At 46.1% G+C, this 15,141-nt stretch overlaps 1 protein-coding gene across 1 annotated transcript; it reads right to left on the reverse strand.

Moving 5' to 3' along the window:
* Positions 1 to 1,751: 1,751 nt before the first annotated feature.
* Positions 1,752 to 13,375, reverse strand: LOC308119066 (CD209 antigen-like protein C). Its single transcript, XM_080478895.1, has 7 exons — positions 13,274 to 13,375; positions 12,405 to 12,458; positions 12,196 to 12,297; positions 11,703 to 11,852; positions 3,938 to 4,089; positions 3,524 to 3,627; positions 1,752 to 2,733 (listed from the first exon to the last, which is right to left on the reverse strand). Exons 1-7 carry the CDS (start codon positions 13,314 to 13,316, stop codon positions 2,592 to 2,594), a joined length of 747 nt encoding a protein of 248 aa, XP_080335021.1. The 5' UTR covers positions 13,317 to 13,375; the 3' UTR covers positions 1,752 to 2,591.
* Positions 13,376 to 15,141: the final 1,766 nt, after the last annotated feature.

Here is a 15,141-nt window from a genome sequence, read left to right on the forward strand (position 1 = left end):
GATTGAACTTCAGGGGGACGTGCTGCACAGTCTCTGGTTCACCGCACTCGCAGACCCCATCCTTGTGTTTCCCTATGAAAGCCAACAAATACAACTGCATCTTGTCTTGAGGCATTTGAGAGCTTTCTTACTTTCCCCACCTTACTTTGAATACAAAATGAAATCCTTCCCTTCTATTCTGATTTTCAAGCTTTTCTGCCATAACTCTTTGGTTTAACTTTTCATGATTGAGTTATAGTCTGACAGTCTGTCGGGAAGATCAAATTCTACAGATTCACCAATGGTTGCTGTTTTAGCCAAACTATCTATTCTGCTTCTTCATTGCCCTCAACGCCCATATGTGCTGGAACCCAAATAAAACCCACCTCACCCCCTGCTTTATGATTGTGAAACAGTGCTTGAAAGATTTCTAATAGAATATCGGGTCTGGATTTAGTATTCGCTTCTTTGATTGATGTTAAAATTGCTGCAGAATCACTACATATAAGTGACTTGGCCAGTTTATTAATTATCACCCACCAAAGTGGCAAAAGGATCCCCATGAGGCACGTCGACTTTCAAAATAAAACTTAGAATGAAAAAGGTATCGCGCACACACACACACACACACGCACACGCACACGCCCACACGCCCACACGCACACACGCACACACATTCATGCAGGTTTTCGGACTGCTGGAGAAAACTGGACCCAGAGGAGAAAATCCACACAACCCTAGAGAGAATATGCAAACTCCACACAGAAAGGTCCAGCCAGGAAATAAACCCAAGACATTGTGACTATGAGGCAGGGGTGCTTACCACTACACCACTGTGACATTTTATAAAGTAATCAAATTACACATGACACAATGTTTTTAGAAAATATACTCGTGGTCCGCTCGCAGGAACTCCAATGGCCCACAACTCTTAAGTGGGCTAAAGCAATATAAAACATGATTTATTCATATACAACATGAATAGTAGATGATCAAAAATCACACTATAACAAGAAAAACAACTTTACTCGTTTATGGGGCATTCATTGAATTTTTTGCAAATGGAGAATTAACACGGGTTATATTAAAGAATATTTTCCATTTGTGACTTTGTACAGTCAGTCGTAGCAACACAAGTACATTTAAAATATAATACTGTAATAATAAAAGATACTTTGGCAAGTGTAAAACTGACTTAAAGTGACGGTGTGTTTCACAACTTAGAGTTCAATAAAAGTCTGAATAAATTCAAATTCTTACTGGATGTCTTAACAAAACTTTACTGGTATACGAGTGTCCTGCAAGTTGTGTTTGCTTCATCAGAGACGTGATAGTGGTTTGTCATCCCTCTTCCAGTCTCACAAACTGGTAATACTCTGTAATGCATAGTAATACTCTTTTAACGCCTTGAACTAACTTTCAAGAATCCTTTTTTGCTTTTTCCCCCCGAAAAAGTTGTTCTGCTTGAAGAAGTTCAGACTTTTTCCAACAATTAAGACATTCCCATTAAAAGCTTCATCACAATTAACAAACAAAGCGTGTGATAGAGTATTTATCTATTTTTAATCTGATGTGCTTCGGCATAACACAATGAAGGAGAAGTGACAACGCAGTTTTCTCGTCTTGACTTCTGACTTCTTTGATACGAGAAGACAGTTTTTTGCAGCGCCTCTCTATCAAGATAACAGAATGCAGAAGCGAGATACAACCATGGCCGCTTGACGTTCTCTTTTCTTTGGATGGGAAACAAATTAATTACTGAGAAACTGACCGCAGATACAATCAGCTTTATTTAGTCTGTGTGGCATGTGCAGCAGTTTGCGTGCAGTTTCACAGACTCCACGCAACAACACAGCCAAAAAATACAAATGAGGAATTGGAGATGTGTGCATGTTGAAGATGAAAGATTCTGTAGAGCCTGTTGTCATAATAAACGTTTCCCTTTATTTAACATAAAAACTTGACTTCACTGAGAAAACAAGATTTTTGATTTGAAAAGCAATCAACTTGAAGCGAGTATATAACTTGTTCAATATCTAAAGGCGGGCTGAAAAATACATTAAAGATATAAACAAAAGGAATTACATTAATTTAGATATACAGAAGAATCTTTATACATCAGTTGTTGACCTTTACACTTTGTTATGACCATATAGTTCAGATACCATTCAACCTGGAGCCACTTTCTTCACTCTGCCTTTTTCAAGGCTTCCAACTTACATCCACCAAAAAGCAAAGAGCCACACGTTTAGCTTTTCAGTGGCGTTATATTTGTAATATATTTTTAAAATGTACACATTTACACATTTTATCTTTGGTTCATCTTCATGTTGAATTATGTATCATCTTTTTTTTTTTAAATTAAATATTATTAATGCAAGCTATTTTGCGTGTGCACATTAATGATAACATCCACAACAAGGGGATATTAAATGATTAATATTTGTTTGCACCCCCCGGGACATTTGCATTGATAAGTCTGTTTTAAACTTTTGTGAAAGGCTGAAGCATCTTATTTTCCTTGAACAGTCTTCACAACTTGGAGGAAATGACAGCGGCACGCGGGTGCCGAGTAACATATCAATCATAGCTAAAAACAAAAAGCAAAAGATTCACGGGAATTTCACAGCTTTTCCTTCGCAGATCCACAAATTAGAACTTGAACATGACAAATCATTCCACTTAAAGTGGTCAGCAATGTGTACACAGTCCTCTTCTCCCTTCCAGTTATCAGGTTGTATTTTCTCCCAGAACCTGGCAGGTGAGTGAAGCAACACAAAGTTGGACAGTCATGATGGGAACTTACATTTTAAAGATTGAAGTGACTTCTTGTGAATTGAATTCCCATGTCGACTATACTAAGAATTACGAGTCAAATATGTATATTGACATTTGGAAGAAAGAAGTCGCTCAAATGGACACGGTGATGAGATAAACAGGGTTATGGTCGTAAAGGTCACATACAAAAAGCTCAAATGTATTTTTCTAGATGAGGTGTTTTTTATTGTTTTTCATCACATCAAATTTATGATCAAATGTTGTGTTCACAACTTTTGCCTCGCAACAAAAAGCTAAAAGCTGAATTCTATTACAGGACCTATCATTGGAGTTTGCTTTTCCACCAAAAAAAATTAATAAAAAAAAGATAAAAATTAACAAAATACCTGAACAAAACTACAGACATGCAGACAACAGTACACATCTCTGAGAAAGGAAAGCAAACGTTAAGAGCTGCTAGTCCATGATAGGCACTGATACACACTCATATTAATGTTAATTCTCAGAATCACATCGTTCATACTGCTGTCAGGAGGACTGAGTTAGTTCAACATTAAACAGGCGCTCCCCTTCCAGTTAAGACATGAGCTTTTCAACTGTTTTTTTATATGTGAAAAGTTTTAACTGAAATGCAAACTGAATTCAGTACTCGTGGCTGCGTTACAATCAGTTACTAACTTATTACTGCCAAAACTATCAGGGTACTGTAATAAGTGTAATGCATCATTTAGGGCGCCGATAAGCAGAAAACAAAATGAAGACTTACGTGAAATTCAGCGGCGCTCCATTGACCCATTTCCAGATGCCCTCCTGTTCGCTGTCATTTAAACCAATCCAAGAATATTTGTTGGTGATCCTAGCGAGAAAGTCCTGTTGAAAGAGAATTCAAACACTATATTGAATAAAGTTCCTTTACCACAAAAGTCTCTGCAGCTTACCAGGTTTTTTTCTGTCTTTCTGTGAATTAAGAGCTTGATCTACTTAACTATAGAGGGGTAGACAACCACACACATGGGAAATTCTGAGATGCTGCCCCTATGAACACTGTAAAAGCTCAATTGATTCATGTACAAACATTTCTTTTGTTTCCCTCAAATATGGACAAACGTAATAAGAAATAAACATTCAGGGCGTGAGAGTTTTAAAATAGATTCAAACATCGAAACACCCGGCCATGTACCTTTTCTTCAGGACTTTCAATCACCACCAGATCTGCTCCTCTTCGTTTGCAGTCCTCTCTGCCTTTATCCCAGGAGTCCGACTGAGCGGAGAGTAAATAGCAGGAACGTCTGAACTTTTCCCATCCTGTGGGGCACACATCTGGAAGAAGAGCTAAAACAAGACACCACACTGAGTATTAAAGATTCCATGTATTCGTCAAACTGTCAATGTCGACTCGCCGGATGTAACGCAGTTAGAAAATGGAGAAATGCATTTTTATTTTGTTGTAGTTTCACATACTTCTTTAAACAGTGCATGGTGTCAGATAATACTGTATGTATACAGTGTAGGATGATATGTACACAATATAGGTTGTTATAGTCACAATCTGAAATAATATACTGGAATACATCATAAGACGATATATGAACAATATAGGATTAGAGTCATTTAAACTATTATTATCATAAAATATTATATTGTTATATTATACATACATACATACATACATACTGTCATGATCGGTTCTCCTGCAGCCCCTTAGGGGGAGGGGTTATTGGCTGCAGGTGTGTGCTTTTTTCCCTGCAGTGTGTTTCAGGTGGGCGTGCCTGGAGGTGGTGTTTGGGATGGAAGAGCTGGCTGGGTTAATTACCAGGATTCAGTACAGCTGCGGGTAGCAGGTGGAGGCGTTTTGGAGGAGTGGCTCTGCTTTTTAAACGGGCTCCTCACGCGGGACGTAAAATCAACAAGAGTTAGTAGTTGTGGTGTTTGTCTGTTAACTCTACCTCTTGCTACCTGCTCATACACTCTCTCGCTCCTCCTCCTCATCATCAGAATGACGTCGTCAACACTCCACGCTCGGGCCCAGCCAGCACCAGCTCGTCCCACACCGCCTCGGCCGCCGCCCACTGGACCACAGCTTCAACCTGCTCTGCCCCAATCAGCTCTGTACTCGGCTCTGGTGCTGATTCCCGGGAGCCCCAGTCCGGACAAGGACACGTCCCCTCGCTCCGTCAGCCTGACTCCGTCCACGCTAGCCTGACCCGTGAGCCACTCTCCCCAAGACTTTATCTCTTCTGGAGGAGAACTCTAAAATTATTGTTAAATAAAATCCTTGTGTCACGGGTCCAGTTTTCAGAAAGAGAACACGATGCAAAAATGATGGCCAGTCGGCAAACTGCAGTTTGAGGTGGTTTTTATTTACACCAAAGTGCTCATATTTACAGTGCAGGATTTAAACTAGAACGAAACAAACAAACAAAACAACAAACAACTAGTTCGGTAGAGGACATTCATGTTCTTATTCCCAGCTCGACAACCCACCATACTCCTAGGCTCAGCGACAGCCCCGTTTAAGTGGACAGAGCTCTCCTTTATACTATAAGCCCCTCCCTCGGGTAAACCAACTATTTATTACAGGGTTTTTTCCCCACAATTTAAGTAACTGCAAAACAAATGTTCTTCACGTGATTTGAAACATTCACATAATTGTGCCTCGGGCCAGCTCTTCTTATACCGGTTTGCTCTAGGCCGGTTTAAGCCCGTTACCATAGGGTATACCAATTATCCGCACTATAATGGTATAACCCCGTTCCTTTTGCGCGCCACTAGGCGCTCTTAACCGAGAACCCGGAAGTACCTCCGTTTGACAGTTCCAGCCACAGGTAAGCGCGTGTGTGTGTGTGTGTGTGTGCGCGTGCGTGCGTGCGTGCGTGCGTGCGTGTGTGTGCGTGTGACGTGTATGTCTGTGTGACGTGTAGGCAAAGAGTGTGCACCCTACTTTGCCTACAGCAGGGAAGCATGTCCAGGGACCCGGGATCAGTTTCTGGAGTTGATCTTTCCCACAACACTGACAGCGCTGTGCGCGCGCTCCCAGCACCGGCTCTCTCCGCCAGCGGAGAGAGGAAAGGCGCACCGCTCCGGGCATGACGGTGCGTTCAAGAGCGCTCCATTCCGGGCATGACGGCGCGCTCAGGAGCGCTCCGTCACACCTTGGTTCACTCCATCTCTGTTCTGGTGACTTTCTGCGCTTGAGCCTCTGTCTCCCCGCCGTAACACATACATACTGTGGCGAGCCGAGAAGAAGAAGGACGATTCAGGCTTCCTTCCGCACGCTGTACAGACAGGCGCTTTTATTGTGAAAAATCAGAACGAACACATTTGAAGAAAACGGACCAGAGCACATCAAACACAGTACAACTCTCGTACTTGGTGCTAAAATAACAATAAATTAAATTGGGTCAACTGATAAAACAGTAAAAGCATGACAACACAAACACCAACACTACAGCCAAAACTAATTAGAACAACATTAATTGAAGTTTAAAGCCCATATTCCCCAAACACCCAAGATGCATTGCTGCATACACAGCGATCAGCTCCCTGATCGCTACACAGCCCCCACCTGAGGGGTCAGTCGTCCTCGGCGACCCCATCACCCAGGACAAAGTCTCTCAAGCGTCCAGGCCGCCTCCGCTGGCGATCAGGCCGTCCAGAGCAGCCAGCAGCCGGACCTGGCGGAGTGTCAGTCTGGTTGGAGCCTGGGGGGTTGCCATCACCCCCTCCGACAACTGCTGGTGGAGCAAGGGGGCGATATGGTGAAAGTCTGTCCTGGTGCAGCACCACAATGCGGCGTTTACCAGGCATCCGCACCCGATACACCACTTCAGACAGACGGCCCACCACCTCGCCAGGCCCCTGCCAGTGGCTGCAAAGCTTGGGGGAGATCCCCTTTTTGCGGACAGGGCAGTATATCCACACCAGGTCCCCTGGCCCAAAAGCTTGTCCTCTGCACCGGGTGTCGTATGCCCTCTTCTGCCGAACGTTGGAATTAGCTTGGGCCTGACGGGTGTAGTCATGCACAACCTGCAGTCGCTCTTTCAGTCTGCGGAGGTAATCCATCTCCTTTCCTCCGGCAATCTCCGGTTCTGGCGGAGCACCAAACACCAACTCCACCGGTGTCCGGAGCTCTCTCCCAAACATGAGAGCTGCAGGTGTGCATTGGCTGGACTCCTGCACAGCCGATCGGTAGGACCACAGAACCAGTGGAAGGTGGCGGTCCCAGTCCCTCTGATGCTGGCTGGTGAGGATGGCAAGCTGGGTAGCCAGAGTGCGATTGAATCGCTCCACCAAACCATCACTCTGAGGATGAAGGGGGGTTGTCCTCGTCTTACTCACCCCCAACCGGCGGCAGATCTCACCAAAGACCTGGGATTCAAAGTTCCGCCCTTGGTCGCTATGGAGCTCCTCAGGAACCCCGAAACGGGCGAACATCTCCTCCACCAACCTCTCTGCTGTGGTAGCGGCGGTCTGATCTGGGACTGCATAGGCCTCTGGCCACTTTGTGAAGTAGTCCATAGCCACCAGCACATAGCGGTTGCCAGAGTCTGTGATCGGGAAGGGCCCGAGGATGTCCACCCCTATCCTCTCCATCGGGGCCCCCACCAGATACTGCTGCAGAGGAGCGTGGGAGCGCTGAGTTGGACCCTTCTGGGCGGTGCAGCTGTCGCAGCAGTGCACATGCAACTCCACATCTTGCCGACAGCCAGGCCAGTAGAAGCGTCCCCGCAGGCGACGAAGGGTCTTCGCAACCCCGTAGTGCCCCGCCCCTGCTGAGCCATGGACAACCTGTAGGACTTGGGGACGCAGAGCATGGGGCACCAGCAGCTGCAAGAGGTCACTCCCTCGTCCGGGCGCCAGCCACCTACGGTACATCACCCCATCACGGGCCTCCAGATTGCCCCACTGGGAATGAAAGGCCTTGACCTCAGGTCCCAGGGCCGACACCTCAGCCCACTTAGGGCGCTGCCCCGCGTCCATCCAGCCTCTCACCACTGACAGGGTTATGTCAGCCTCTTGCTGCTGCTTCAGTTGCTCAGTGGTGAGGGGGAGCCATCCCTCAGTGTCGTAAGTCGGGCAGGCGGCCGCCACCTGCTCTGTCTCCTGACTCCGCTCTTCTTGTCGCCAGCAGTAGCGACACTCCTCTGCCTCACACGGACGACGTGAGAGGGCATCGGCATTGCAATGAAGCCGCCCTGCCCGATGCTGGATCTCAAAGTCGTACCCTTGAAGAGCCTCCAACCAGCGAGCCACCTGGCCTTCAGGGTTCTTGAAGTTCAGGAGCCAGGTCAGTGAGGCGTGGTCGGTGCGGAGGAGGAAGCGACTCCCATGCAGGTATGGCCGGAACTGCCGGAGGGCCAGGATAACCGCCAACAGCTCACGGCGGGTGACGCAGTAGTTCCTCTCTGCTCTGCTTAAACCTCGACTGAAGTAGGCCACCACATGTTCCCCATCTTTTCCTTGCTGTGAGAGGACGGCACCAACGCCCACGTTGCTGGCATCGGTGTCCACGATGAAGGGCTGTTGCGGATTGGGGTACGCCAGGACAGGGGCTTCAGTGAGGGCTGTCTTGAGCTGAGCATAGGCCGCCGCACAGTTGTCGTCCCAGTTGAATGGTTTACCCTTGTCAGTGAGGCGATGCAGTGGACTGGCGGTGGTGGCGAAGCCACGGACGAAGCGCCGGTAGTAGGAAGCCAGTCCCAGGAAGCTCCGCAGTTCACTGACGTTTGCAGGGGTTGGCCAATCTCGAACTGCAGCCACCTTTGCCGGGTTAGTAGCAACACCCTGAGCACTGACGACATGGCCCAGGAACTCCGTCTCCCTGGACAGTAGGCGACACTTGGCAGGGTTCAGCCGCAGCCCTGCTCGGCGGATGGCTGCAAAAACCTCACTCAGATTGGACAGAGCCCTGTCAAAGTTATTGGCGTGCACCAACAGGTCGTCAAGATACACCACGCAGTGGCTCCGGGGAACGTTGGCCAGCACCCTCTCCATCAGTCGCTCGAACGTAGCTGGGGCATTGCAGAGTCCGAATGGCATGACCCGGAACTGCCACAGTCCCTGGCCAAGGGTAAAAGCGGTCTTTGGTCTTGCCTCGGGGGCCAGCTCCACCTGCCAGTAGCCACTGCGGAGGTCAAGGGAGCTGAACCAGCTGGACCCAGCAATGTGGTCTAGGGCGTCATCGATGCGTGGGAGAGGGTAAGAGTCTTTCCTGGTGACTGCATTGAGGCGACGGTAATCCACACAAAACCGCCAGGTGGCATTTTTCTTCTTCACCAAAACGACTGGGGCGGCCCATGGGCTGTCTGAGGGCTCAATCACCCCAGCTGCGAGCATCTCGTGGATCTTTTCCTCTGCCGCCTGCCGCTTGGAGAGGGCCAGCCGATGGGGGCGTAGACGAATTGGTTGGGCATTCCCAGTGTCAATGGTGTGCTGGACTAGGGAAGTCTGCTTACAGTCCTCATCTCTGGCAGCAAAAATGTCCCTGTAGTCATCGAGGAGGCATTTCAACTTGTGGCACTGCTGAGAGTCGAGACCGCTGCTACTGCTGCGCTGCCAGAGTTGATGTATAGCTTCAGCTGTCTCAGCAGATGGAATGACTGTTAGCCCTATGGGTGGTGCTCCAACAGATTGTGGTGGTGTGTTGCTAGTGTTGGGTGTTGGCACCTGCTCCGCTGCGGCTGCTCGACGGTGCTCTCTCCCCTGGTTCTTTCCTTCCCGACCAGACTGGAGCCTTACTATCTCATCACGGAGGGTGACAGTCTTACTCACCACATCAATTTGAGCTCCCCAACGGCTCAGCAGGTCTAGCCCGATGATACATGGGTCCTGGATATTGGCAAGCCAGAATTCGTGCACCACCTCCTGGTCTCCCGCTCGGACTGTCAGCAGCCTCTTCCCCTCCATTCCAACCTTTTCCCCAGTCACTGTCATCAGTTGCGTATCAGTTGGAGCCCACGCCATGGAAGGGGTGCCTGTGGTGTCAGGGAGAGTACCCGGTCGTACTAAGGAGATTGTGGATCCTGTGTCTACCAGAGCACGGCAGTGATGACTATCAAGTTGGCAATTCAGATAGAGTCCTTTAGAGTGGCCACAACGGCCCACCAACGTGCATCTGCCTTGGAGGGGGAGTGGAGGTTGGAGTGGCGGTCCCCTCATTGAGCCACTCCTCTGTCGTTTCCCTCTGTCTTGATAATCGGGGCAGGAGCTGGGCAGTTGCGTGCCATGTGACCAGGCTCATCACACCGGTAGCAGCGGCCAGGTGAACGGGATGGTTTGCTGAAGCGCGCCGGCCTCTCCTGGGATGACAGCACTTGGCGTGGCGTGGCTTGGCGGGTCTCTTCAGCCTCCTCTTCCTCACCGTAGTCAGCCATCCTGACAAGTGGTCGTGGAGCAGGGGCCATTTGCCGCATTGGCTGAGAAGAGAGCACTACTTCAGCCCGTTCAGCTTCATACAGCGCCTCGGAGAGGGATTGAGGCAAGGCTAGGCGGACATGTTGCCGCAGCCTCTCAGGCGCGAGGCCCCGTAGGAAGGCGTGAAGGGCGAGCTCTTCTTGGGCAGCAGCGTCAAAATGTGGGTAGCCTTGCTGGGCATATAACTGTACATCTGCTGCAAAGGTACCCAAGTTCTCCCCCTCCTTCCGACGCCGATCAGCTAACTGCTCCCTACTGTGGTCGGTGAATCGCCGTAGTCCAAACCGCCTCTGCAGTGCTGTAGTCAGGCTGGAAAGGTCTCGCTGTTCTGCTGGAGCAAGGTCAAGAAGCACTTGCACCGCCTTCCCCTCTAATGCAAGGGCCAGATGTGTGGCAGTAACCTCATCACTCCAGCCGCTGTGCTGTGCTGCTAGTTGGACTTGGGCTAGGTATGGTGTTAATGGCGTTGCGTCATTGTATTTAGGCAGTTTGACTGGCAATCTGGGCATCATCATTGGTTGTGGGTTTGACAAAACCATCAGTGGCAAAGAGTTATCTGAGGCAGCAGCAGGAACGCTCTCTGATGAACTGTGGCCGACAGCTCCAACGGCATCTGCTGTAGTAATCCTCTCGGCATCCAGGGGGCGATGAAGCAGCGGTGCACTGGAGCCATCTGCTGCAGTACCTCTCCCGGCCTCCAGGGGGCGATGAAGCCGCGGTGCACTGGAGCCGTCTGCTGCAGTACCCCTCCCGGCCTCCAGGGGGCAATGAAGCCGCGGTGCACTGGAGCCGTCTGCTGTAGTACCCCTCCCGGCCTCCAGGGGGCGATGAGGTTGTGGCGAGCTGAGGCCGTCTTGCCGATCACCGGCCTCCAGGGGACGTCGAGGTCTCGACGCTTCGCTCCCCTCTCCGCTGGGCTCTTTCGTCTGTTTCATCATCTCCCGTAGGGAAGCCATGCATTCTTCGACAGCTCGCTCGAGTTTGTGGACCTCCAACTCCATTCTTCTGACGGAAGATCCCACTTCTGACACCAATGTGGCGAGCCAGAAGAATAAGGACGATTCAGGCTTCCTTCCGCACGCTGTACAGACAGGCGCTTTTATTGTGAAAAATCAGAACGAACACATTTGAAGAAAACGGACCAGAGCACATCAAACACAGTACAACTCTCGTACTTGGTGCTAAAATAACAATAAATTAAATTGGGTCAACTGATAAAACAGTAAAAGCATGACAACACAAACACCAACACTACAGCCAAAACTAATTAGAACAACATTAATTGAAGTTTAAAGCCCATATTCCCCAAACACCCAAGATGCATTGCTGCATACACAGCGATCAGCTCCCTGATCGCTACAATACATACAAACATAGACTAAATAAAATGGTATGAACACTAAAATAACAAATGGACTGTGTTGAACCAGTATGTTTCCCTATGACCCACACACAGAGAAAATGACTGCAGATTGTCTGAATCATTTAAAGATACTCTAAAAATGATGTTAACGGCACGATTAAGGACTCACCGTGAAGCCTCGCGATGTCTTCAGACATTTTGGTGACGTTGGCTTTCAGCTGGTTTCTCTCCTCAGTCAAGGAGGAAATCTGGAGATTGCTTGTCTCCAGACACTCAGTCAGGTTCTGTCTGATGTCAACGAGAGTCTCCCGGCCATGGTCTAAATTAAAGAAAAATACATGTGGAATTATCATACACACCAAAGGAAAGGCATCTCCGATGTCTATGAGGGCCTCAAAAAATTTCAACTTCACTCAAAATATGATGAACGGGGGAAAAAAACATAAAATAAATATTAACTATGTCTCAAAAGCTGTATTAAATCTACATGCCTGTAGAACCAAGAAGAAGAAGAAGGAGAAGAAAGAGCTAAAGCTGTTCCTGAGCTCTTCCCTTACACATACTGTTATTTCACTTTTTCAATAAGAAAGAAGTGATGCTTCATTGTGTTTTCTCCAGATTTCAAATTCTTGATAAATGTTACTTTTAGCAACCAGACTCACTGAGAATACAGTTGACGATGAGTCCAGTCAGCAGGGAAACACTCAGCAGGCCCAGAAAGACAAACGAATAAAAATGCCAGCGCTTTATGGAACGCTTTGAGCCTGAACATAAAGAGAAAAAACAAATGAATGATAACGTTGAATCAAAGGATTTCCTCCACTGATACCTTATTGTTACTTGTCTTAGTTGGTGTATATTCTAAACTTACTGTTCTGCCTGATTCCACTGCTCAGTGAAAGCTGGGTCACTCGCGTCACGCTCTCTGTGTAATGACAATAAAGATAGTCATATCAAATTGGAAAAATAAATACACAGATACTAGATTACATTAAACATCTTGTTCTATTGATTGATTGATTGAAATGTTTTATTTCGAATAAGGTACAAAAACAATAAGAAAAAAAGAAAAGAAAATTAACAACAAAGTTTTCCTCAAATAAATAAATAAATGAATAACAGTAATAATATAAAATAAATCAAGAAAAACATCGTCAGATGAGTATTCGAAAAGGAGTGAGAAGAAGTAAAAACTTATTTACTCTCACCCCTTGTCACAAGTAAATAATATAATTACTTCCTTCCATCTCTTACTTACATACATAGATACACACACACACACACACACACGTGTCGTGCGAAATCTTGGTTGTTTAAAGTTACATTTCCTCCTTAGATTGTAAGACTCTTCATAATTTTTGAACAATTGTTGTATATTCCCCGGTAATAGATTATTTTTTGCTTTGAACATTGTTTGTTCTATAGCTTCTTTAATAACAGGGTTCACAGTGTGACTTGACTTCAACATATATAAGCCTGGAGATGAAAATGATTGTGAAGAAAATGTGTGTTATGTTAATTCAAACCTGTCTATCAATACACATTAGATCATTTCAATAATTACTGTTGACAGGAACTCAATTAGAGTCTTGAGAATATATGTTTTAACTGGAGACACAAAATTTGTCTTGATGGTTCCACTTGAAGATTTGTCAGAACAAAAACATGTCAAAACCCACAGTTTCCATCAGTGATGACAGTTGGTCTAAAACGTGTGTCCTCTGGTCAGGTCATGCTTACCTGTCTGTTTCAGTGGATCAACATTGACGTAAATGTCCTCCATTGCTTCCAAGGATGTTGGGATGATCAGCACGGCTGCAGCTGCGTATAGAAAATTCAGAGGAAGTCACAAGTTTCAGATATATTTATATCGTAGTACACCAGTAATTCCCCTCCCTTTGGTGACCGCAATGTAAGGTGGCAGATTATGTCGAAACAGAAACACAAATGAGAAGTCCCAATGTATTCGTAGCTGCTTTTGCTTTTTGATGAAGTTGATCGTAGATTAAAATGTTCTTTTTTGTTTTAGAGACATTTTTTTTAAACAGGTTTCATGCAGAACATTAATAAAACAAAACAATAAACAACCAAATATACAAAAAAAAAAATACATAAACCAAGTCTGTAGGAAAGAGCTAATGATAACAGAAAAGAAAAGAAAAACATACCATGAACAGTATTTGCTTTATAATTCCATATGGCCACAGATCGAGGGCCAATGTCTTTTGATAAGGTGACCATTTCTGCCATCTCTTTACAAACGAATCTTCACTCAATCACAACAAAGAAGTCCGTCTTTCCACTCTCTTTATTTCCACTATCAGACCAAACCATTGTTCCCTGCATAGGTGGATCAGCTTTGAACCCGTTCTTATAGTCTTAACTTAAGGGTCTTCACCAGGTATTAATCTTTCTTCAGTGTTACTGTTAAAACATGGCCCAAATAAAAAACATTGCATCAGAGTAAAATATCATTGCTAAGAAAGTACATTATCCCAAAATGATTTCAGTTTTTCACAACTCCTAACAATTGTGTGTGTGTGTGTGTGTGTGTGTGTGGTGCGCTTCTTTACAACCGCATTGTCTCCAAACAGCACTGGTGCTCTGAAGAGGCTTAAATGCTGATCGTAGGTGTCATGAAAGATCCTGCTGAATTCTTCTAACTAAACATCCTGGGCTGCTGATAACTTGTGATGTCTCTGATGTAGAGATTCACATGATACCAAACTGTTGAGATGTTCACATTCAATGTAATGTTAATTTAAAGGGGACATATCATGCTAAATCCACTTTTTTAGCCCTTAAATGCATTTTGGTGTATATTTAGAGTGTTTAGAAGTACAGAAAAGTTCAAAGTAGTCTCTTCAGGTGCTCCGTTGATATCTTTATATTCTGTTTTGGTCATATTTTGCGATCGGTTTCGATTTTTCTATTCTCTATTACGTTTTTTGAACAATGACGTCACAGTATTCTCAGCGGAACTGCCAAATTAGGACATCGACGTTTCGAGCAATCCGCCATTTTTGTTTCTCGCTGCGATTTTGTAGTCCAACCGAAGTTACGAGAGGATAAGTCGAAATGTTCGGTTGTTGGATGTAGTAACCCACAAGCTTCGTTACACCGTCTCCCAGCATCAGAACCTTTTCGAAGTGCCTGGTTGAGTTTTATTTTTCACAGAAATGTACCCACATCTGTGGGTAAGGTCATTTTTGTGTGCGCGAATCACTTTAAGGACGACTGCTTCAACAACCTCCGCCAGTATAAAGAAGGATTTGCCGAAAGACTTGGTCTGATTGAGCAGTCAGTTCCTTCTATCTATGGAGACGACGAACAGAGCACTTCGGTAAGCTGTATATAACGCTAAAAAGTGTGATGATAAGACGTCCCTGTCATTGTTTTGTTAGCATTAGCAGTTGCACCGTCTTCATATGTTAGCGCTGTGTGCTCGTTTTAGATTATAATGTAACTTCTGTGTTAAATAGTCGTTGTAATACAGGCAGTATTGTAGTAGTGGGCATGGATGGAGAAGTTAGTGTAAATATAGTAACACACCATTGCGTTACATCCATATGAAGACGTTGTTCTGAAGGTGCATCATCGTCATTTTC

Source organism: Lipophrys pholis, assembly GCF_963383615.2.
Source record: "Lipophrys pholis genome assembly, chromosome: 13".
NCBI classification, from domain to species: domain Eukaryota; kingdom Metazoa; phylum Chordata; class Actinopteri; order Blenniiformes; family Blenniidae; genus Lipophrys; species Lipophrys pholis.